Here is a 23,291-nt window from a genome sequence, read left to right on the forward strand (position 1 = left end):
CATTGGGATGTTCCAGATAATACTTTTACCCACTATTAAGCAAGCATGGAGGTCCAAGCACCTCATAACTGCAGTATCTTAGAGGCATGATTTTGAAATGGAAACATTAATGTTTGAAAACAAGCCACATAGCCCCAGCCTATTAAGCCCCAACCAAGCACTGGCTTTTGAAATGTTAATGTCCTTTTATTGACATTGAATTTCACTGTCACTCACAACCACACTAAGACATTCTCTTTTTACTACAGAAGAAACTCAAGTAATTATATACTCTCTGGTAGAGAGAATTTGGAAGTTTGCAAAGATCTCAGAGCAAATCATTTGCTAATGTCAATGGTTTGCTGAAGTTTCAAAGAGCAGCATTCCATCCTACCATTATGAGGACGTTCGGATAACTGTAGATCCCTTCACTGACAAAGCAGCAGCTTTAATGGCAAAATAGCTCTCAGGTTTCTTGGTGTAATGATATATTTAGAAACAGTCCCCAGTGATAAATGTTAACTAAAGTAAATGTTAAATAGTAGCAATATACTTAATAATTTTAATGGTATAAAAATATAGCTCCAGGTTTTCCTCTATATAATGAATGACACCATGCTTTTCTTTTTCTATTATTGAAATAACTACTATTGTATGCATGGCATTCTAAAAGGATATTGGTCTTTAAAACTTTTTGATCCTATTCAGGACTTTTGAATAATGGAAGATTCTGTGACTTTTTAAAATCACCTTCCTATATCATTTACAATAAAAGATCATGAAATCAGAACCAAAATACCTAGAAAGGAGTCCAGTTCCTAACATAAACCCTCCACATTGTCGCTACATTGTAGACGTCTCAGAAATGTTATGGTGCTGTCACAGGTAAAAACAAAACAAAACAAAACAAACAAACAAACAAACAAAAAAACCAAGAGGAATCTACAGCAGCATCCCTAATATTTGTTGAGGTGTTAACTAAGCCAACATCCTACAATTCAATGGTTATCTCTCAGTGAATTACAACTACAACTAATCGCATTGGTAAGTCTAGAAAAGAAATGAAAGTCTACCTCAGTTTGGACAGCATTGGAAGACTTTGCAAATCAAAACAAACAAACAAAAACAAAAAATCAACAGCAGAACAAGGGACCACAATGGAAGGCATTCTGCATCACAGTCTTCTATTTTACAGCAATACTTGTCCTACCCTACAATTGAAAGGTGACAGCATTTCAGTTAAAGAACTTGGAATAATTTAACTCACTAAAATAAAACAACAGATCTATTTTTTTTCCATTAAGACTACACACATCTTGAATCCACTGTTAGGTTGTCAAATCCCAACAGTGGTAAAGACACATTAGAGAGTAGAAGTCCACCATGGGCCTAAGTAACAGTGAGGAAAGACAGTGTTGCTTGACAGGACTCTGTTGCCTAGCATTCTTCAAACGCAAGAGCTCAATTCCACTGGCACGTGCAGTCTATAGGTTCCTGGAGGGTGTACATAACCTCAGTGCCATTTCCCGAGCAGTGCAGAGGCACCGTCAGGTTCCGCACTCCATTTTCACGACAGCACTTGCAGAACCTCAGGTGACTTTCGACGTTGATGTTATATATGGTAGCTGATGGGCATTTTCCATCACAAGATGCCACACTAATCTGCAAGGATAGGTGATGGGAAAAGAGATCTGCAAATTCAGCCAATACTGGTGATTCTTTATTCCTTCACAGGGTCAGTCAGAGCTTGTATTTTTAATCATTTCATTCCCCAATCTTCTATGTATATAAAAGATTATAGGCTCCAATTGCATAGGTAGCAATGAATAGCCTAGTAAGGGCACCAGTGGAAGGGGAAGTCCTTCGTCCTGCCAAGACTGGACCCCCAGTGAACAGTATTCTTAGGGGGAGGGTGGCAATGGGGGGAGGATGGGGAGGGGAACACCTATATAGGAGGGGAGGGGGAGGGGTTGGGGGATGTTGGCATGGAAACCGGGAAAGGGAAATAACATTTGAAATGTAAATAAGAGATACCCAATTTAATAAAGATGGAAAAAAGATTATGGAAATGTTACATTAGAACATGATTCATACCTACACCAAAGGTTGTTACACAGTTGTACTGAATAAAGCAATGCTTACATAATTCACTTGATCTTAGCTAAAAGGCCGAGAAGCAATGCTTGCATAATTCAAAGAATGGCTTGCACATGCAAAACTGAATAGATATATGGAATAACTTAATCCTAGTCCAATAATTCTATTGTCACTGGTATCGTGTTGTGGTGCACGTACAGCATAGAATTGAATGTGCCATTCTAAATGGAGTAAATTAATAACTCAGTAAACATTCCCTGGGCAAAATCACAATGTTAAATACAAAATATAGTCGAAGACATGTAGATCGAGTACCTATCTCTCCAGATTGCAATCATCATTTAGAACTATTGATTGTTTATGCAAAGAGTAATTTATAATTCAGAAATACAATATTTTAATATTAGAGTATAGGAACACTCTCAAAGTTAAATATTGTATGTCATTTTATTTAGAGCTCACTTGTCAGTACCACATGTCAGTGACCCACCGAGTTCCAGAAACACGCATGTGCTTTATGTAACCATAGCTATTCTTCTACTTACGGAGCTCTGGCTTACACAGTCCTGTTTCTTTATGATCGATTTAATGATCAGTTTCTGGCATATTCTTTCTTCCCGTTTGCCTGGAAAAGAAAAGAAAATGTATTTATTCGTCAAAAAAGCCCTTGTAAGGGGTGGAAAGAGGGTTAAATTGTTAAGAGCCCATGCTGCTATTCCAGGGAAACGGAGTTCCCAGCATCCATATCAGAAGGCACACGACACTCTAACTCCAGTTCCAGGAGGCACTGGAACCCTGGCCCCTCTCTATGGACCACACTCATATGAACATGCACACACATATACGTATACATATAGCAGCACATGGTTTAAAATAATAATAAATATTGAAATTTCATGCAAAATGCTTCCTTAATTTAAATATAAATGGAATTAGATTGCAAAAGGATGTATTCATTTAAAACATATAGTCAGTATAAAATTGTTTTTCAAACTCTACTCTTAGATGTTACATATCCAATATCTATTTTCTCCCTCCCTATAGCTTATACTTTCTAAATTCATAATTATCTTCACTTTTGGCCTCGTTATCTTAGAATAACATTAGTCAAAAGTGTTACAAATGTGGAATAATTTAAATACATGTAAATATGTAATGTGTAGAAATAACTGATTAACACACAATTTTTAAATAAAACTGAAACTCATTTTGTAAGTATTCATTAATATGCTAAGTGGTAAAATTTAATTACTTGTCTGCATTATTGTAACACATGAATGATTCATAATTTATTCTATGGCTTTGAAATGTCCTCTTTAATTTCAAATTTTAAAAAACACCTTATAATCATTCATGACACAGTTGCATGTACCAATATGCAACTGAGTATTACATTATGATATACCCAGGAATGTATACTTAACAAATGTTTGATAGTTAAGTGTGAATCAGGACACCAAAGGCCAGGATTCTTATCTCACTCTGCCACTGACTTGCTTTGTCACTTTAGGGAAATCATTGACTCATTCTGTTCCGCATATGGAATGGTAGAATCACAGTATCAATTTTCATATGACTTCCCATGAGAGTCTTAGAATGCAGGCTGACATGAAATTCCAACAGTTAAAATTAAGCTACTTTGATTTGAGGAGAGCTGGGTAGCTAAGACTGACTGAAATAAAACTGCTCTTGTCAACGAAAAACTAATTCAATAAGTATCTGGGACAATATTATTCATTATTGGTTAGTTGAGTATTTTGTTCCTAGAAATATTTCCTATGTATTCCTCACAGATTTCTTTGTAGTATATTTTCTTTATCACAGCACGCGTGACAGTATCCAAACTCCACAATCTCTACGACACAACCTGGTCATTTAGAATTCCAACCTTTGACAAAGACTCTCTAATGCCAATTCATAAGTTACCTCACATTCCTTAACTCGGCAGAACTAAGTTGGCCATTGTTCTCCAGTGCAAAAAGCTTGGCAGAGATGAGCTATGCTGGCCTATATCTATTATTGTTTAATGGGATCTCCTGCTCTTGATTCTACTTGATTTCCTAATGATTTCTGGAAGCTACCCCGTCCATGCATGTGGCCATGTCTAAACAGGCTGAGGAGTACTAGTTTATCCTATATCAGTTTAGTCACCCATATTTCTTTTCCTGTCTGCCCTCAGAAAATAAACACACTAACTTGTCTATTAATTATCCTGGTTTGGTATTATGGAAACAATTACAATAGCCTTGGCTTTGATTATGACTGTGCCTCTCTCTTGTATCTAAAGGAGCATTTAGACTCCAAAGCTGTCAAGGGAATAAGTAAGAATATATAAATACAAGCCTTTAAGATTCTACAGCTAAACTTAATTCTTGTCTTCTTGATACAATACATAATCAAAAAACATCAGCTCACATGGCATTCAGAGATTACTGAATACAAAATTGTTCACTTTCAACAAAGAGAAAAATGTCATTGGATGGTTTCATCAGATTCCTGTAGCTAAAATGTATGTTACTGTATTCCCAAGACCAAGTCAGTATATTTCTTGTCTATTGAATTGTGTCCCTCAAATCTTCTGTGTTCAGTAGAGGTGTAGAAGCTTTACCAAGGCAATCAGAGAAGAACAAGATAAAAATGTAGATTATAATACAATATGACCAGTCCTTATAAAAGGGGAAGTTTGGAGAAACACACACACACACAAACACAAATGGAAATATGATATAAATGTGAAGACAATATCTATAAGTCAAGGACAGAGACTTTTCCCTCACTGAACTCATTAGAGAGAGGCTCATCAACACCTCAGTTTGGGAACTCCAGATCTGTGAGACAATATATTCCGAATGTTTATTATGTGATTTGATTTGTGAGATTATGTGTTACAGTAGACCTAGAAAGCAACACAGAAAAAATTGACAAGTTGTAAATGATAAATGATTCCTTTTCTTTTTTTTTTTTTTTTTTTTTTTTTTTTTTTGGAAGAGGGAAGTCTTATATATGACTTAATGTTGGGCTCATACACAATGGAACTAAAAGGTTGCTTAACTTCTTTGAGCTGAAAATCAGATTAATTCCAGAATTTATTGTGGAGGACTTTTGTACTAAATAATATTCTGTATGTATATACTCATGGGATTCAGTCCATTAGGATTCTTAGAAATCTCATCTGAGAATCACTTCAGCATATATCTGACAACCCATCTGTCTGTCATGACATCATTAACCCAAATTATAATTCCCCCAAAGCACCTCTAGATAAATTATAATGTCTCCACATGTAATTTTTAAAAGCTCCTAATTTTATATTCATATAAGTTCATATTTTCAAAAATAGGAATGGTTTGTTGCACAAATAGTTCTCTATTCTAGTTCAATCTTTTAATTATTCAAAATCACCACAAAATAAATGTAATTAAAAACAATTATAAAATACATTATAGGTATTTAACTAATTACTATGAACATTTCTAATATAGGATTAAAATATAATTCACTCTTGGCATTTTCCAGAAATACAGACATATAGATTTGTTCAAAAGGTCTGAAAATACTCTACTCTCCTAAATGTCCACATTGGTGTCTTAGTGTCACCTTATCATAATCTACTTAACTTTGTGTAGTTGAACATATTCCAAGCAAAGTAGGCCATAGTGAACTTAAGATTCAAACCTATTAAAATCCTAGACCAGAAGCTGGAGATGTGATTCAACTGTGAAGATGACTGGCTGCTCTTCCAGAGGATTTGGGTTTGATTCTCAGCACTCCAGTTCCACAGAATCTGATGCCCTCCCTTCTTTTTGCCTCTACAAAAAGGTCCTGCATACAAATGGTGTTCAGACACACATGCAGGCAAAACACCCATGCACATGATATTATTTTAATTTTAAGGAAAAATTTAGGCTATGATTTTTAGAAAATGCCATAAAACAAAACATCCAAGAATGAAATAAAATTTATCTAAATAAAAGTGTTTATGTACGTCACACAGTATAAAGGGTTACAGGATATCAACCACGCATCACAAAAGCATTTAAGCAGCAGACTTCATGAAGGATATCTTTGGAACAAACTGTTAGAAGAACACCACAACCATACAACCCACAAAAGGTAATGTATCATTGCATGGACTACGGCTTCACTTACAGATCTTGCAACAGCCTTCATTATAAAGCTTTACAATGCCTTCATTCTAGGAAGAGAAACAGGCAAAAGGTAAAACATACAGTGTCTATTCATTTCCTCTCAACTTGAAATTGAAAGCCAATTCTCACAATATTTTATCACCTACCACAAAGCCTTTACAGAAAAATAATTAAATGTTAACAAATCTTAATAAGAGTTTCTTACAAACAAGATTATCTTGTTAAAAGCTGAATTGTCTCTTCCTTAATACAAAAAGTAGGAAAAAATGCTACCAAAGGAATACTTTTACAATGCTCCACATATTTTTCAGATAATAAAATATGAAAGTTATTCTAGCTAGTTGTCATTAATTTTCAACTCCAAAAATAATTTAAACCATATTAATTAGATGAATTAAATCTCTAAATATCATAAATGTTAGGATTACCTTTTTCTTTGAGAAATTTTTATTTTTCAAACAAACCCCATTTTCCAGAACTTAAATATAATTTTAGTGCACATGAGAGCTTGCTAGATGCCGTTATCAAAGGTTATAAATACAGAGGAAAAATCAGGGAGCCGCTGCTATTTTTCTACACAACAGAATAGCTCCCATTCTTCATTAAACCTCATAAATTCATTATTCAATGAATACTAACACTAACACTAGAAAGAGATTGTTTTAAAATAAAATCATAACAATTTAAAAATCTGTCTTGATATATTTTGCTCTGAGAAAATATAATGGAGTAAAACTATAGAATCTGAGGAAAACACCAAGTCCTCCAGTGGCCTGTATCTGGGAAACAAGGTAAAATGTCACTAGCTGTGGAGGCATTAGTGACATGATAAATCAATGTGTCTAAGAGAAAAAAGACAAAAACTCAATTAAGTACCATTTTATCTATATAAAAATGAGCCTGGATTTGCTCACCAAAGGCCTTTTCAATTACCCTTAAATATACACGTAAACACCTAGAGACAGCAAATTATCCATTCTGAAGGAGTCAAATTTGAACTCAAAATAGCAAACTTAAGAACTATAACAGAGATCAGCTGGAGCGTCTGTAGGACCTCAGAAAACATATTAATGCATACTTCCTAGATAACAGTTAATGCAGAATTTCCACATATGATAAAGTACAAACCAGTTTGCATTCAGTTTCATTAAAAGGAGGGCAGACCATGCTGTAGTTTAGAATCGTTGCCCCCTCCTCAGTATGAACACATTCGTACGTGCTGCAGTTATGGTTCCAAGTGCTTCCCTCCTAAGAATAAAAGAGAAAGTTACTATGATACTTGCTAAGATCTGTTACATTACTTAGAATCCCTAAATTAATTAAATCTTGATTTCATCAAATCCAGTACAAGATAGAGAGCTTCTTAGAACATTAGCATTCCATCTGAAAATGCCCCCAATTTTATTTCAAAATTACACTAAGCACACACACATACAAACATCTACACACACATATGCACACATACTTGCATACATACATGCACACACACACACACACACACACTCACACACACACACTCAGAGTACATGTTTGTATGTGTTTGGTTTCATAATGGAAATGAGATGTTAATATGAAATAAAGCACCTGGACAGAAAGAAGTACATAGGTAACTATTTCTACTAGGTGATCATCTAACAATCCAATGTCAAATGTCACCCTTTGGTATTTATCTCTAGTAACAAAACAACAAACCACCCCCTCACAATACCCCTTACTTCATATTTTCTTTATTTCCTTTTGCTCCCTCATTGCCAGGTTTAAAAGAAATCATTTGCATTATAATGCATGTTGGGTTATACTTATGATTTAACAGTCAGTCAAACTCTTTCTTGAAGATTTCTTGTAGAAGCGTAGAAACTAAGATAAACCAAATCACATTCTTTGCTCTAGGTCGGGGGTTCTCAATCTGGGGGTTGCTATGACTCCTAATAGTGGCAAAATTACAGTTAGGAAGTGGAAACAAAATAGTTTTATGGTTGGAGTGGGCACCGCGACATGAGGCACTGCATTAAAGAGTTGCAGCGTTAGGAAGGTTGAGAAGCACTGCTCTAGGTCCTATCTCAATTTATGATTAGCTGCACGTCTTCCAAGAACCCCAGTCAACAATCTTTAAGTTCTGCCAGGCACAGTGGTGCACACTTTAGTCCAAGCCCTTGGGAGACAGGCTGGTCATATCTCTGTGAGTTCAAGGACAGCCTGGTCTACAAAGCAAATACAGTATACCCAGAGCTGTTACACAGAGAGACTCTGTCTCAACACAACAAAAACAACGATGATAAATTCATAAAATAATAATATCCAATAAATCAAAAACAAAATTTAACAGTTTCGGGAGAATACTAACTTCTACTATTCTCATAAATTACTAGATACCAGCCTTTCCTGAAACTAATTTCTTATATCTGGAAAAATGTGAAAGTCCATATTAAAATTACCTTAGGAACGGGATATGGGGAAAAAATTACCTTAGGAAGCAACTTAAAAATATTTTATAAAATTATCAAAAAAAATCAAAACTTTTAAATATAACAAAATATGAATAGGTGTGCAATGTATGCAGACATGTGGCAGATGACATTTTCTAATGTTGCAAGAATACCACCTTAAGAAAGGGCCACAGAGGGTTATTGTCCATAAGACATGGTTTAGGGAATAAAAATCCATACCTCATATATAACTGATGTTCCATTTTCCATATGAAATTTGCAGGATATATTTTTACATGTCCCACAGCAATCATAATCACTGGAGGATGGAATGTATATCTGGTGCTGAATATAATAAACGGGAATAGTATTAGCCATACAGCTATACAAGCATTTTAGTGCATTAGTCCTGAAGGTGTTTCCAACTCTAACATGCTCTCTCTGATTATCTGTAAGCATTCCTGAAGCTCAAGATGAAGAACTTCAAACAATAATTTACTTTAAATAGCCAACTTAGAAATGAAGGATGTGTTGACCTCTACCAGTCAACATTCATCAAGCAGGAGCAACAATCTTAGGTCAACCAAACTGTATGTGACAACTCTGGAAACTCAAGGGCGCAGAGTAAAGTGAGTGCCAGCATTAAATACACATCTCATAAAATAATAGAGTGTTAAGGAGATACTCAAGTGTTGAAGTCATAAACTATTTACAAGTTCAAATTCTCTAACTGAAAAATTTCAACTCACGGGATCTTTAGAGCAACTTATAAGAATACTTACAACATCACAGTCTTTGGAACAATTCACCATTGTAACATTCAAAGTATGAAAGTCTGTATAGTTATCTTTTTCATCCAGACATTCGATTGTATAACAAAAGTCCTCTTCCAAATACTTTATTAGAGATTGGCCAGGATTCAACACTGATACTTCTTGAAACACACACACATCATCCTTTTCTAGAATAAATAAATAAATAAACAAACAAACAAACAAACGAATGAATGAATATTTTTAAAACCCCACAATGTTGCATTTTGTATTTACCAATCAATAGATAAAACTTATATTAATAATTATATTTTCATTATGATGAACCAAATTTTCAAGGTCAAGTAACATATTACACATTTCTAGCAATGCAAGAATGTAGTTAGCAACATCAGTAGCACAGATATTACTTAGTGTATATTATATACCATACAGGTATCCCTGTAAAATCACTTATATTAGCGTGCTTCAAGAGACATATCTTATAGCAACTTCAAAAGATGAGAAAAATATTACTGCCCCTTCTCCAGACATAGATCATGACCATTGGATGAATATAACATCTAATTCAATAATAGTAGTACCCTTCATGGTGGGATTCTGTAACATTTTTCATTTCTGTGATTATTATGTTAATAGAAATAAACTGTGACATATTAGAGCAGGCTGGAAGAGGGTTGATCTAGCCCAGAGCTCTCCTTGTCTCTAATTCTGAGGTTCTCTTTTAATTTGCACATTAAAAAAATTTTGAAGCAGTTTAACCCTTTGAAGAAATATTCTTCATTCTATGAACCACTAATACATAGTGTGAAAATATAACATTTCATGCTTTTAAATGCTAATACTGATAATCACATAGAGAATAAAAATATCTTCACAATTTTAGATACCATGTTTTAAAGTAATACAGAAAACAAATATCATCCTGAGTGAGGTAACCCAATCACAGAAAAACACACATGGTATGCACTCATTGATAAGTGGCTATTAGCCCAAATGCTTGAATTACCCTAGATGCCTAGAACAAATGAAACTCAAGACGGATGATCAAAATGTGAATGCTTCACTCCTTCTTTAAAAGGGGAACAAGACTACCCTTGGCAGGGAATAGAGAGGCAAAGATTAAAACAGACACAGAAGGAACACCCATTCAGAGCCTGCCCCACATGTGGCCCATGCATATACAGCCATCCAATTAGACAAGATGGATGAAGCAAAGAAGTGCAGGCCGACAGGAGCCGGATGTAGATCGCTCCTGAGAGACACAGCCAGAATACAGCAAATACAGAGGCGAATGCCAGCAGCAAACCACTGAATTGAGAATAGGACCCCGTTGAAGGAATCAGAGAAAGAACTGGAAGAGCTTGAAGGGGCTCAAGACCCCATATGAACAACAATGCCAAGCAACCAGAGTTTCCAGGGACTAAGCCACTACCTAAAGACTATACATGGACTGACCCTGGACTCCAACCTCATAGGTAGCAATGAATATCCTAGTAAGAGCACCAGTGGAAGGGGAAGCCCTGGGTCCTGCTAAGACTGAACCCCCAGTGAACTAGATTGTTGGGGGGAGGGCGGCAAGGGGGGGAGGATGGGGAGGGGAACAGCCATATAGAAGGGGAGGGGGAGAGGTTAGGGGGATGTTGGCCCGGAAACCAGGAAATGGAATAACATTCAAAATATAAATAAGAAATACTCAAGTTAATAAAAAAAATAAAAATAAAAAAAAGTGCTATAGTAGAAATAATTCCTTTTCCCATCTTATCAAATTTCTCAGATCATTTTGAGATATTATGAACAAAAATAATAATTGTTTAAAGAAGACTCACAATTGAATTACTATATAATATTTTTCAAAGAAAATATGAATATGTTTAAATATACAAACAACAGATATCAATAATAAGCATGTGTTATTTAAAAAGTATTTTTAAAAATATTTACCACAGAGGTACTGTACACATCCACAGTCAGTCTGAAAGGTTTGATCTATTGTGGCAAATTCTCCCTATTGGAAAGAAATTATCAAGTGACTTATCATGATCATTTTGAGAATAAACATTATAAATAGTGGTGCCCAGGTAGACACTTGTGGAAATACTTCACCAACCTGCTGGTCGCATGTTGAAACCCCTCTCTATCTTACACGAGACAAGGCGTCTCACGTCTCTTCAGGGCTCATCTGTCAAGCTAATCTAGGGAGCCAGCTTGCCCTGAAGATCTATCTTTGTCCTTATATGCCAGTAATACAGGTGATGTGTCTGCCTGGCATTTACATAGGTGCTCTGTTTGCTAACTCTGGACTTTACACTTGTGAGGTAAAGTTAGTCACTGAACCATCTCCACAGCACAGACTATTCAATCTCTTTGTACTCCAATTTCCTTATCCATCAAATTTGTTGATCACAGTATTCTAAAGGGCAAAGCAGTGAGTCTAGGAGAGTGTCTAATTGCCAACTCAGGAGTAGGACTACATGAAGGACTTGACTCACTCTTTACTGGTTATACAGACAAGTATACAGTATTTTACCAATCTGTGCCTTGTTTTTCTCATCCACAAAACATATATAATGTAACCAATGGCCAGTTAGTTTTGGTGAAAGAAATAAATGGGCCAGTGTATGTAATTAGGTCAGGATTGAGGTGGCACACACACCCACCCAGCCCACCTTGAGTAATGTATAACCTGTAGCTATTAGTAAGCTTATGCCATGAATGAGGCTCAAACCTCACCCTGTTGGAAATGATTTAGCATCCTCTAAGCAATCACAGGACTAGGCTTAAATAGTCAAGAATTTGCTTGTAAGTATTTCCTTTTCCACTGTGCTTTTAATCTTTATAACACATATTAAAAACGGAAATGAGGACAGGGATATATCTTCTTTTCTAAGTCTCATTACATAAGATGAAATATTTGATGAAAAGACATATAAAGCACTATTAGTCACACTCTGTTAATAGCTGTCATCAGTCACCCCAGTTATTTTAGAATATTAAATCCTTGAAATGTTTCTCTTTACATAGTCATAGATAACGCAAGGAAAAAGAAAGAAAAGAGACAACAGTTACACATTTATACCTATTCTTCCTCTGTAAAGGACATATTGGAAGTACACTGTTTAGAAGAGTTATTTGAGATGCCTTTCAATATTGAAATAACATTTTTCCAGTATTCTGCTTCATTTTAAGCACCTTCAGTACTATAATATTAGTAAATTAGATTGTCTATTAAATAACTACATATTATTTTAGGAATCCCTTTTTTGATACATCTTACTCTGTAACCCTAGTTGCCCTGTAACTCACCATGTAGCCATGCTGGCTTCAAATCCCCAGAGAGCGATCCACCTGCCTCTGCATTACAAGTACTGGGATAAAAGATGCAGAAGACCTTAAAAGGCCACTTTGTTAAGTAAAATATAAAAGGTTAACTATCATATAATATGGTTAGTTTAACCTGTGTCAACATAACATAATGAGGACAGTTCTAAAATTGTAAACATTTATAAAATCCAGAAATGAGGCAGATAAAGGGAGAGGATACTGATTTGAACAAAACAACAAGGCAACAAAAATACACATTCTTACCACTTCACAAGTTGGCATGACAAGATTTTCACAGTTGCATTCTAGAAGGGCGGAAAGCCAAGATGGTTACCTGACTCAGAACACATCAACTCATTATCATCAAACTTGGAGGTAGAAAATGAGTTACCGCAATGCCAGTTTGGGCAACACTGTCCGGATACATTTTCTTTCACCAGATTCATATCTTTTGCACACTCAAGTAATGGTGGGGGACAAAGTTCTGGCTCGCAAACTAGGAAGCAAAATCAAATGGGTAAAGGTGAATCTCATGGACTTGCATGTCCTCGTTAGTGAGCTGTCATTTCCAAGGTGTGCCCGGTTTCTGGCTCCCAGCAGTTGCTCCTTCCACCTCCCTCCCACCTGCCAAGTCCTCCTGAGGGTAGCATGAATGCCTATTTAGACTTGGTAACTGAGCTATCTAGCTTAGCTCATCCCAGGAAGACTCAAGACAAGGGCGTCTGCACTAACACTGCCACTAATACACATCAGACTTCTTAAATATCTCTTTTTGGACCTTTTGTAGACACATTTAAACGTTTTCAAATAGGGTAAATGTTTAAAAATGAGCTTACCACAGTAGTACTGAGGACAGCATAAATGTGTAGTATTGAGATTCACTGTGAGGAATTCCCCGTCAGTACATTGTGGAGTCAGTTCAGTGCATGTCTTACAAACTAAAGGTTAAAAAGCAAACACCAAAGTCACATTGGCTAGAATCAAATTCAGGATTAGTTCAGATTATAATCCAAATCAAAGTAGAATGCAATATGCTTCCTTGGGAAGTGGGAAAATAATGCGTAGCTCTTCATTGCCTAAACATGCAACTTTATGCTTTCTAAGTACAATGCAAAAGATGACATCTATCAAAATTATAAGCCATTTACCAGCAGAATAATTTATTCTTCCTGAAAGCACACTACCGATGATTAATTTACTACCTTTAATTATTTTTTCTTCCATTGATTAGTCTCACTTATGGTTGGACAATGCACTAGGGACTTGCCCAGTCATCCCTCCGAGATCTGAAAAATGTCTGAATGACTCTGTCGAATGACTCATCCACAGAGTTCTTGCAGAGACTGTTAATAAAGGGGCCTCATACTGACCAGCTACCGTGTGGGAAAACTCATGTCTGTTTAATCAGAGTCTCTTTCTATGGAAATAGAATGAGAAACAGAGGCACACCAGGACAGGGAACTGAGAGAGCTGCCATCTCTTCTTGCTCTTGAGGTTTTGTATTTGCCCCGATATCTTTGTTCAAACTTAATCTAGCCACTTACAGTCACAGAAGCTTAAAGGAATTATGGGAGATATCGTCTGCTGCCTGGTATGATAATTCACTTGATTTGGAGGTGGGGCTAAAGGAGGAGTGGAGTTCTTCATATTATTTACTCCCTAGTTCATAAAACAATACTTTCTGCTGCTATATCCCATAATTTTTTAATACTCCTATCCTCTCTAGGGACCATCATCATTCACAGATGATATGTAGAAATTAAGTTTTATTATGGTATTGCATGCCTTAGTACAGTGCATTATTCTAGTCTTCTAGAAAAACCCAGGCTAAGGTTTCTTTTTAAAAGATAGGTATTTACCACGTTAAAGAAAAGTCTTGGCTTCATTATTTTGATTATGGTTGGACAGCCACTGAGAGTTTTGTTGATGGAATAAGTACTGGCTGTAATAATATTAAGAGTAATTTACAGTGTACTCTGTTTTCTACCCTTCTTGTTCAGTTCAATTCCTACTATATGACATAATGCTGCTTGCCAAAAGTCCCATGAAATTCACAGAAAATAGAAGTGCCCCATATCCTTTCTCTTCTGACTGCTTCTTGTCTTGAGAGCACTCACCGCAGGAAGGGTAGAAACAGCAAGGTTCTCCTTGTCGGACTTGAAGCACAAACTGGTCGTCTCTGCAAACTGGGGTTGAAATACTGGGACATCTCAAGGTATCACATTCTGGGGAACCACAAATATGTTTGAAAATTTGTAAAAGTGAGACAATAAAATGAATTAAAATAAGGTATCATTTTTTCCTATTTGAACTGAGTGGCAACCTTAACAAAAAGGCATTTTTAGGAATTAGCAACTTCACAATCTTTTATGACGAATCCATTCTTAGATTCCCACTGGAAGAGGGTACAATCAGTGATTCAGCATGGATTAGTTAAGCCTTACTTTCCCCAATAGATTAACTTACCACATTCATACTGTGGGCAACAAGAAAGAGCACTATAGCCAATGATCAACTTCTGGCTACTTGTGCATATTGGGATAGTCCTGTCACACAAAGTCATGTCACAGCCTAGAAATAAACAGCAGAGTGTTACAGTTGTACTGAGTGCAACTGGGGTCTTCTGATGCCAACTCAGAGGGGGCAACTGGCTCTGACAAATGTGTTTTCACTCTGCAATGAGGCCCATCCAGCCCCAAACTAGAAAGACCAGCTCCAAGGATTCTCTGGAATTTTCTTACACCACTTATCGTCATGAGTCAGAGATTCTGAGTCCCGCCTTTTGTCCTAAGTTAGTGTGTAGTATTAATATTTGCTGGCAAGTTTTTTTTTTACATATATTCACACAACTTGCCTTGAAAAAAAGTCATTGATGGAAGTACTTCACTGTTACCCTGACATGCTTTTCCGACTGAGTATCTACATGGTTCCAGTTTACATACATACCACAGACTTTTTTAGAACAGCAGGTCAGCTTATCAACAATGCCTATGACCACTTCAGCTTCTCGTTCACAGATGGGGGAAGGCTCTTCTTCGCAGACTGGCTCTACAGGAATAATGTTTCCATCCTCCAGGCATTTGTAGAGGGCACATTCATCAATGCCACCATTCCAAATCTCCCCAGCACTGCGGGGGTGATCTTCACTGTCAGTGCATACTTCAAAAAATCAGCCATGTTATTTCATTTACAACTGTGCACTAAAACAAGTCAAGTCATGGTGAGCTTTTTTTTTTTTTTTGACAGTGACCTGATCCACCAATATAGCAACAAGTCATGAATCTATTCTTTATCAGATTCCTTTTGTTCTTTCTTTGGCTAATATACTGCATTTTTCATTAACCAAAGTTAATGTTTAACCAAAGTCATATTACTATTTTCTACAACCTTCCACAGTCACTTTCCTCACTGGCAGCCACAATTTGGTTTCTGAAAGTGTCCCTATACTTCTAGTCTACCTGCCCTTCCATTTAACTATTAACAAAATTACTTTTGTTCTTGCCGTAATTAAGACCCATGTGTCTGACAAAGTGCTATGCTGCAACTTCTAGAATTCTTTGATTTTTATTTCTGCCACCGTCATGAAGATAATATGCTAAAATAACAAGCATGAACTTGGAGTACTTGAGTATTTTCCCCTACATCGTGATGCTATCTACCGTTTCCTGTGTTCTCTTTTTCTCAGGGCACTGAATGCACAAAAATGCTTTTTTTAATTACATTTTCTCTCTCAGTTCTGACATTCAGGACTAAGTTCCATTAATTTCTTAATTTTACTGATACATATCCTGAGAGTCACGGAGACAAAAATATATCTCTACACGAAATACTTAAACTGATCCCACAAAATACTTTAATTCTCAATTTACCTCATTTTTCCTAGTTATTAATATACACACACATAAAAACCGAAGACCATCATCACAAAAGATTTTAATTTTAACTCTAACTAAAGTGATATTAAAAGCAAACTATGATTTTCATTTCTTCCAACACCTGTCATCTTTGACAGGTGAATTTCTCTCAACATATATTTCTAATATCTAAAAGATCTTATATGTCACATATTTGTGTGATTGCTGCATCACGGAGCAATCATTTCATACTCTAATTCTTACCACATTCTTGCTCTGGGATGCATAGAGTTTTATCTGGCCGGTGAAGAATGGTTCCATCCTTGCACACACAGTCTTCTCTCAAATTCAGACATGAGGAATGTCCATAGAACCACTTATTAAGACACGTTCTTGCTTCACATGGTCTCACACAGGGCTGATATTCCTTTCCCTCTGGGCAGCTCAGAGCTGTAGACAATAAAGGATAAAAAGTTTTTAATAATCAAGTTATCTTTGTAAATTCTGGTTGAGAGAGAGGTCAGCTTGTTTTATAGAGAGAAATTCTACATGGTTTACTTTCTTTAAAGATTATTTTTCATTTACTACATAAGCACAAATAAAAGCATTCTTCAAGTTGCAATTGTATTTATTTAATTGATATCATATTCAGTCCAATATTCAGTCCAAGTCACTTTCACATAACTATAGAGTTAACTATAACAAAGTTCCTGCTCCATGCAGCCAGAAGACATATTATTTCTCTACCGGATAAACACAGAAACACTCTTTAAATGTGTAACTCCAAAAAGAACAAAAAAGAAAAACTTCTTCCTATAGAGGTTCAGTCATTTACTGCTAAGCATTTTCTAAATGATGTTTTAGAAAATTCTTGTCAATTTCCACTGTTCTTAAAAAAAAAAAAACAAAAACAAAAAAACATGCTATTCAAAAACAAATACTCAGTTTGTAGAAGATGACATAAATGAATAAGATCTTAATGGGAGACAATCTTACATTGTCCATTGAACCTGGAGATGGTAGATATTAATGATGAGAAAGGAATGGAGATTCCCCTGCTAACACAGTGGACAGGAGGATGGTGCACAGAAATGGATTCCTTCTTATGTCTAAAGCTCGGTGATACCACCTGCACTGTGTTGTTTTCCTTTCTTCCACTCACTTTAGATTTACTAAGTTACTTTATAACAAAGGGTGGAAGGAGAAAGGATTGTCAGGAGGAGAATGTTCTATGATGTTTAGAAGTCCTCACTGTGCTGGAGTTAACTCACGGCAGTAGTCAGGTGTACGCCACTGAATGCAGATACCAAACTTGTTGCACAGAGCCACGTATGCAGAGACTGCATCGCATTCATAGCTCCAGAAGTACGTGTAGTTGATCCACATCTTTTCACAGAAGTCCCTTGGTGAGACCTAGAGATGCATTTTACCATAGAATATATTATGTTATTTTTTTTGACCTTCTCAAAGGCCCTGAGTTAACACAAAACCATTTGACAAACCAGGGAGAGCATGACCTTGGGTTACATAGGTTGCAGAGGTAAAAGATTGATGCAAGTTTGAGGCCAGTCTGGTCTACATAACAAGTCAAGTTAGCTAGGCCTATATAGTAATGCTCTGCTTCAAATAAAGTTAAAATAATCAGAGTAGCAAATTAATGTCATTAAAGTTCCTCCTCAATCTCAGTCTTTCAAAATAAATATTTTTGCCAGTACAAAATAAACTTTTAAAAAGGAAATGAATTGATGATGGCTTTAAAATAGATTTCAATAATAAAAACGTGCATTGTGACTTATCTTCGTGTGTATGCATTTAAAATATGTAAACACTTAATGATTACAATTCATCTAAATTTCAAAGTAAACTGACCTCCAGAATGACTGTTTTTGCCCACTTTGACCCTTTGTGCATTCCCCCAGGGAACTCATAGTCCAGGGTGACCACAGAATCTGTTCTTTTCTGTTTAATATAGTCATGCGCCTTGAGTTCCTTCCCAAATACAACTTCTTCTGTCTTCTTCCTAGATTCCCCTTCACCTGTATCTAATGTTTCAAACTGCCTCAATATTAGTCCTTGCATAGACTTTTATACCAAATACTTTATATACGATATTCTCTTATATACTTTATACCAAATTATCTTATATACAATATTTTCTTTGTCTAGATCTTTCTCTTCCTTGTTTCTGGCTTATTGTGCTTCTATACAAGAAGGTCAGATATGTACATATCCCTAAAGGTTTTTCCAAGGCTGGGTCCAAATGTATCTCCCTACCTTGTATTATAAATGTCTGTTCACAAATTCCCCTCCTTTTAGATTTGTTGAAGGCCTAGGGAGGCCTTATTTGTTTACCTCAGGATTCTAGCACCATGCCTATTATATGCTAAAGTCACTAACTCCATTAAATGGCTTACCAAATTCTGCACCAGTTTGCCCTTTTTCTTTAAAAAAAAATTAATAGAGACTCTTAAAATATTCACTCATTACTTGAACTGAGAAATCAAGAGAAAAGTCAATTAAGCTGAGGAAACAAGGGAACACAAAGATCAATTAAGTTTACTGTGATGGCCATGTTACAGAAATATACACCCTAGACTGTCGCATGGAAGAATGGATTAAAATTTCATTGTCTTAACTTCTACACGTGATTATCAAACATCATTTATCTCATTCAGCTAGAGGAACTGAATTTATTTGTGGGAAAGAATTTTATTTCCCTAAAATGTATACAATTCTAACAAAACATAACAGAAAAAAACAATAATTATCTTTCCTCCTCCTATAAGTTCATAAGAATAAGAGTCACTGAGTTTCTAAATACTGACAGAAGAATGGGGGAGAACTTATTCTGAGTAGAAGAACGCCATGGCAGGAATGGGAACCTATTGATGCCTTTTCCCCTCAGAAACTCCAATGAGATTGCTCTTCCTGGCTGCCTTTAACTTACTTTCTCATGGCATGGAATGAAGCCTTCTCTGTTCAATAACTCAATGCAATGGCTGCAGTCATACTCCGTACAATTCCTCACAGGTCTTCTCATGGTCACTTCAAATGATTTCTCAATTTCCCAGCTCCCAATAAATAACTCTATGTCTTCCATGCTGGTAATGATCGTGCCATTCTGCATCCTGAGGTCATCATCTGGATCGTCATTGCAAATCCCTTGAAAGGACATGTGGCTTTTATATGAAAAAACTTTTCACTATCACCAAACACAGGCAATGCAACTAAATGGCCTTAATATTTTCTTCTGAAAGCATGAATAATTGATTTGAATGAGATTATAAACAGCTGAATTTATATATCTTTTGACTATTATGACTGTTTTTAATAAATTATATATGTTAAATGAATATGAAAAAATCTTGTATATGAAGCTTCTGTTCCTACAGTCTTTAAGTTAAAATCAGATTTTATATATATATATATATATATATATATATATATATATATCTTACAACAGCAAATATTTGATAAATGAATTCCAGTCTTCCATTCTCCAAGGAAAACCTTGTCCAAATACACTAAATTTTTCCCTTCAATAACTATTCCATTATCTAGCTCAGGACATAACTCCAGGCATAGGTCACGGTAATGCTTAGTGCTAACTGTTGACTTAACAAGATGTAGAGCTATCTAGGAAACAACTTATGGACACACATTTCATTGACTGTCTAGCCTTTGTGCATGTCTGTGAGAAAACACATGGCCTGGCTTTACTAATGTGGGAAGAATCATAATAAGTTTAAAGGCACTGTTCCTTTTTTTGGGGTCCTAGACTACCTAGAAAGAACAAAGGAAGATGAGCATGAACATTCATCACGCTCTGCTTCCTGCTGTGACTATGGTGCAGCCAGATGCTTCAAGCTTCTGCCATCTTGATTTCCCTACCATTGTGCACTATAATCTTCAACTGGGAATCAGAATAAATATTGTCCCTTAGATTGCTTTTGTTTGGATATTTTATAACAGCAATAGAGGAAGAAACTAAGAGAGGTTGACTTGGTGTAATACCAATTGACAATACAGACATTAACAGTAAGAGATGGTGGCTGCCACTTGAAGAACAAAGATATATTCAGTATTAGGATATCACAGTCAGTATTTGAACTAGGATTGGTTGTTAGAGATAATCTTCCTTCCAAGAATTCTGACTTATTTTAATTCTATAGCCTTAAGACTATTTGAGGAAGTTCAGACATATTAGTCTACTCTTCATCAGTGAAGTATAAACTCAAGCAAAGTATAGAGAGAGGCCCCAAGGGCCCTGATTAAACTTCACCCAAATCCCACCCCACATTAACCTTTAATTTTCTTTAATTTTCATGACTTTGTGCCATAAAACATGTGAATTAAACGTTTTATTTAAGCATTAAATCATAACTCCAAATCAGGACTATCAGCAAAGTAAAGGTTTCTGACTTCTGTAGATAATGTCATCATTATCATCAAAGAAGTCTTGGTTCCTTCTATGTATTTTTCCATTAATTAATTAATTTATTTACTTTACATCCTGTTCCCTCCTCTCTTATTCCTTTATGTCTAAACTTTTATAGTCAGAGATAGTGCTAAAAATATGTCTTTAGTTTCAAATACATTTCAAAAATATTTTTACTCTAACCACCATGCAAGGGATTCACATGAAGAAGATGATGTCAACAATGGAGTCCCTTCTATAATCCTCTTGGTTTGGACCTCACTCTTTAGCCGGCGCTCAGACTAACAGTACTGACAAAATACAAACATTACTTTAATTGACAGATATCTCCTACTGCAGAGTCAAAGTAGTTAGGAACTGGTCTGTGATTAGCACAAAGGTAACCTTAGTCTCTTTCCTATACTGCTTACTTAGAATCTAGTAAGCCAAATTACTAGCTTCACAAGAACAAATAAAATCATGAAAATCAAATAAAAATCAATCCACATACAAGAGGTGAATTTTACGAATAAATATAAATTCCCAAAGTTAACTTTATTACTCAACTATTTAATTGATTTTTATACTCAATAATAACTGCTTCTAGAATGATGACATTATGTCACCGCAAAGGTTTGTGCTATTTTAACATAGTCTCAATAGTCAAGGAAAATGTAAATCATACTTAGGAAAATAATAATGTGTATGCAGTTCAAAATGTAATGTTATATTTATATCATATCAGTCTGAAGGGTCATTATGTTGAACTTTCAAAGAGACACCAGATCTATTTTCTAATTTTTGTTATATGTCTGCAGATGTGTCTAGCTTGACTTATAATTCCTTACGTATATGTTAAACACTACAATAGTAATCCTCTGCATAATGGCAAACATGAACTGTATAGTTCATAATAAAACTGATGTAAATATTTAGAACAGTGAACTCTTCTAAGTTTGTATATGCCTTATTCAGATTTCAGACATAAAAATGCAAGAAACAAATATATAAAAAGACTTTAACCTTTGTGTATCTTATTTTTAACACATAAATTAAGATAACCCTGGGACCAATTTCTTAATGCAGGTTATAGTTAAGTGAATTAAAATATAACTAACAACTTGCGAACTTTCAGTAAACATGAGTTACTACTAGTACAAATAGTAAGAGCCACAACTATGCATTTAAATAGAATATCTGACTTGAAATACTATTTCTTACTTCATTAGACTTTGTTGAAAGTCCTTGCTTTCAAAAGTATTTACATATAGAATTAAAAATGAAGATCACATCTCAACCTGGGAAGTGGTCTATTTGGGTCCAACACACTGTAGTATAAAAAGGAAAATACATTTAAAAGAAATGAGAGATTTCAAAATCAGTGCTCACCACAAAGCCCTTCTGTGTAAGATGACAAGTTAAACTGGGGGCCGAAGTGAATATCTATGATTCCTGTAAGGTGAGCCCACTTTATGATTAAGCCAGCAGGAGTAGTAATCACATACATTGTTCCAGAATCTTCTATGAACAGCTCATGACTTGAAAATGGCAAAGGCACAACAATAGAATCCACATCTACCTAGAATAACATATGTATAGCCCTTAGGAGAATATTTCTTAAAATAAAGAAGTTAAAAATCAGGCTTTTATATAATGCCAAGTGTTTTAGTGTGTAAAATTTTACTTCTCTGTCATACCACACCTTCTGATATCTTCCAGTCTCTCTTGTTGACGCTTTACTATGCCTTAATATATTCAGTATTATCTCCTTGTATTTTGTTTTTTGTAAAGTAATTTTGTCTCACATATTTGCTTTTCTCTGATCCCTTCAATAAATGGTGATTAGACTATTATTTACTAATATTAATTTAAGATAGAGATTCTTTTTCTTCTAAATCAGGATTCAAAAGTAATAATGTTCAAAAGAATCATCTATCTAACTTAATAAAGATTAAGAATATCAGTGATTCTACTTCCTTGGTTTTATATAGATTCTGGACTTCAGCATATCCATTTGATATCTGTAATGTAGGCAGGCCAAGGAGACGATACTTTTAAAACAGAGGTTTGATGTCATTACAGTGATATGAGCTGTAAGTAACAGCACTTTTGGTAAAATAACATCTCACCAATGCTCTGGTTCCTCATCTTCGTATCCTGTTACTGTGCCTCTTCCACTCACAGTTTTTAAGACTTCAGGAGTTATCTCCTGCACACAGCCTGTTTGACCCTCTCTGTGTCATTTCTCTTTTGACTTTCTCTGATATATTACT

At 35.5% G+C, this 23,291-nt stretch overlaps 1 protein-coding gene across 1 annotated transcript in view; it reads right to left on the reverse strand.

Moving 5' to 3' along the window:
• Window positions 1–1,187: 1,187 nt before the first annotated feature.
• Window positions 1,188–23,291, reverse strand: part of Otogl (otogelin like) — a 137,275-nt gene continuing 115,171 nt past the window's right edge. The window contains exons 42-58 of the mRNA XM_032918557.1: window positions 22,408–22,597; window positions 19,549–19,763; window positions 17,873–18,014; window positions 16,866–17,051; window positions 15,694–15,906; window positions 15,214–15,318; window positions 14,865–14,972; window positions 13,584–13,685; window positions 13,139–13,243; window positions 13,012–13,052; window positions 11,368–11,431; window positions 9,433–9,611; window positions 8,891–8,995; window positions 7,353–7,472; window positions 6,226–6,271; window positions 2,622–2,701; window positions 1,188–1,641 (exon numbers count right to left, since the gene is read on the reverse strand). Coding sequence (XP_032774448.1) covers window positions 1,441–1,641; window positions 2,622–2,701; window positions 6,226–6,271; window positions 7,353–7,472; window positions 8,891–8,995; window positions 9,433–9,611; window positions 11,368–11,431; window positions 13,012–13,052; window positions 13,139–13,243; window positions 13,584–13,685; window positions 14,865–14,972; window positions 15,214–15,318; window positions 15,694–15,906; window positions 16,866–17,051; window positions 17,873–18,014; window positions 19,549–19,763; window positions 22,408–22,597 — 2,202 coding nt within the window. The 3' untranslated portion in view covers window positions 1,188–1,440. The remainder of the gene's footprint in view (window positions 1,642–2,621; window positions 2,702–6,225; window positions 6,272–7,352; window positions 7,473–8,890; window positions 8,996–9,432; window positions 9,612–11,367; window positions 11,432–13,011; window positions 13,053–13,138; window positions 13,244–13,583; window positions 13,686–14,864; window positions 14,973–15,213; window positions 15,319–15,693; window positions 15,907–16,865; window positions 17,052–17,872; window positions 18,015–19,548; window positions 19,764–22,407; window positions 22,598–23,291) is intronic.

The sequence above is a fragment of the Rattus rattus genome, chromosome 1 (assembly GCF_011064425.1).
Source record: "Rattus rattus isolate New Zealand chromosome 1, Rrattus_CSIRO_v1, whole genome shotgun sequence".
In the NCBI taxonomy this organism is placed as follows: Eukaryota; Metazoa; Chordata; class Mammalia; order Rodentia; family Muridae; genus Rattus; species Rattus rattus.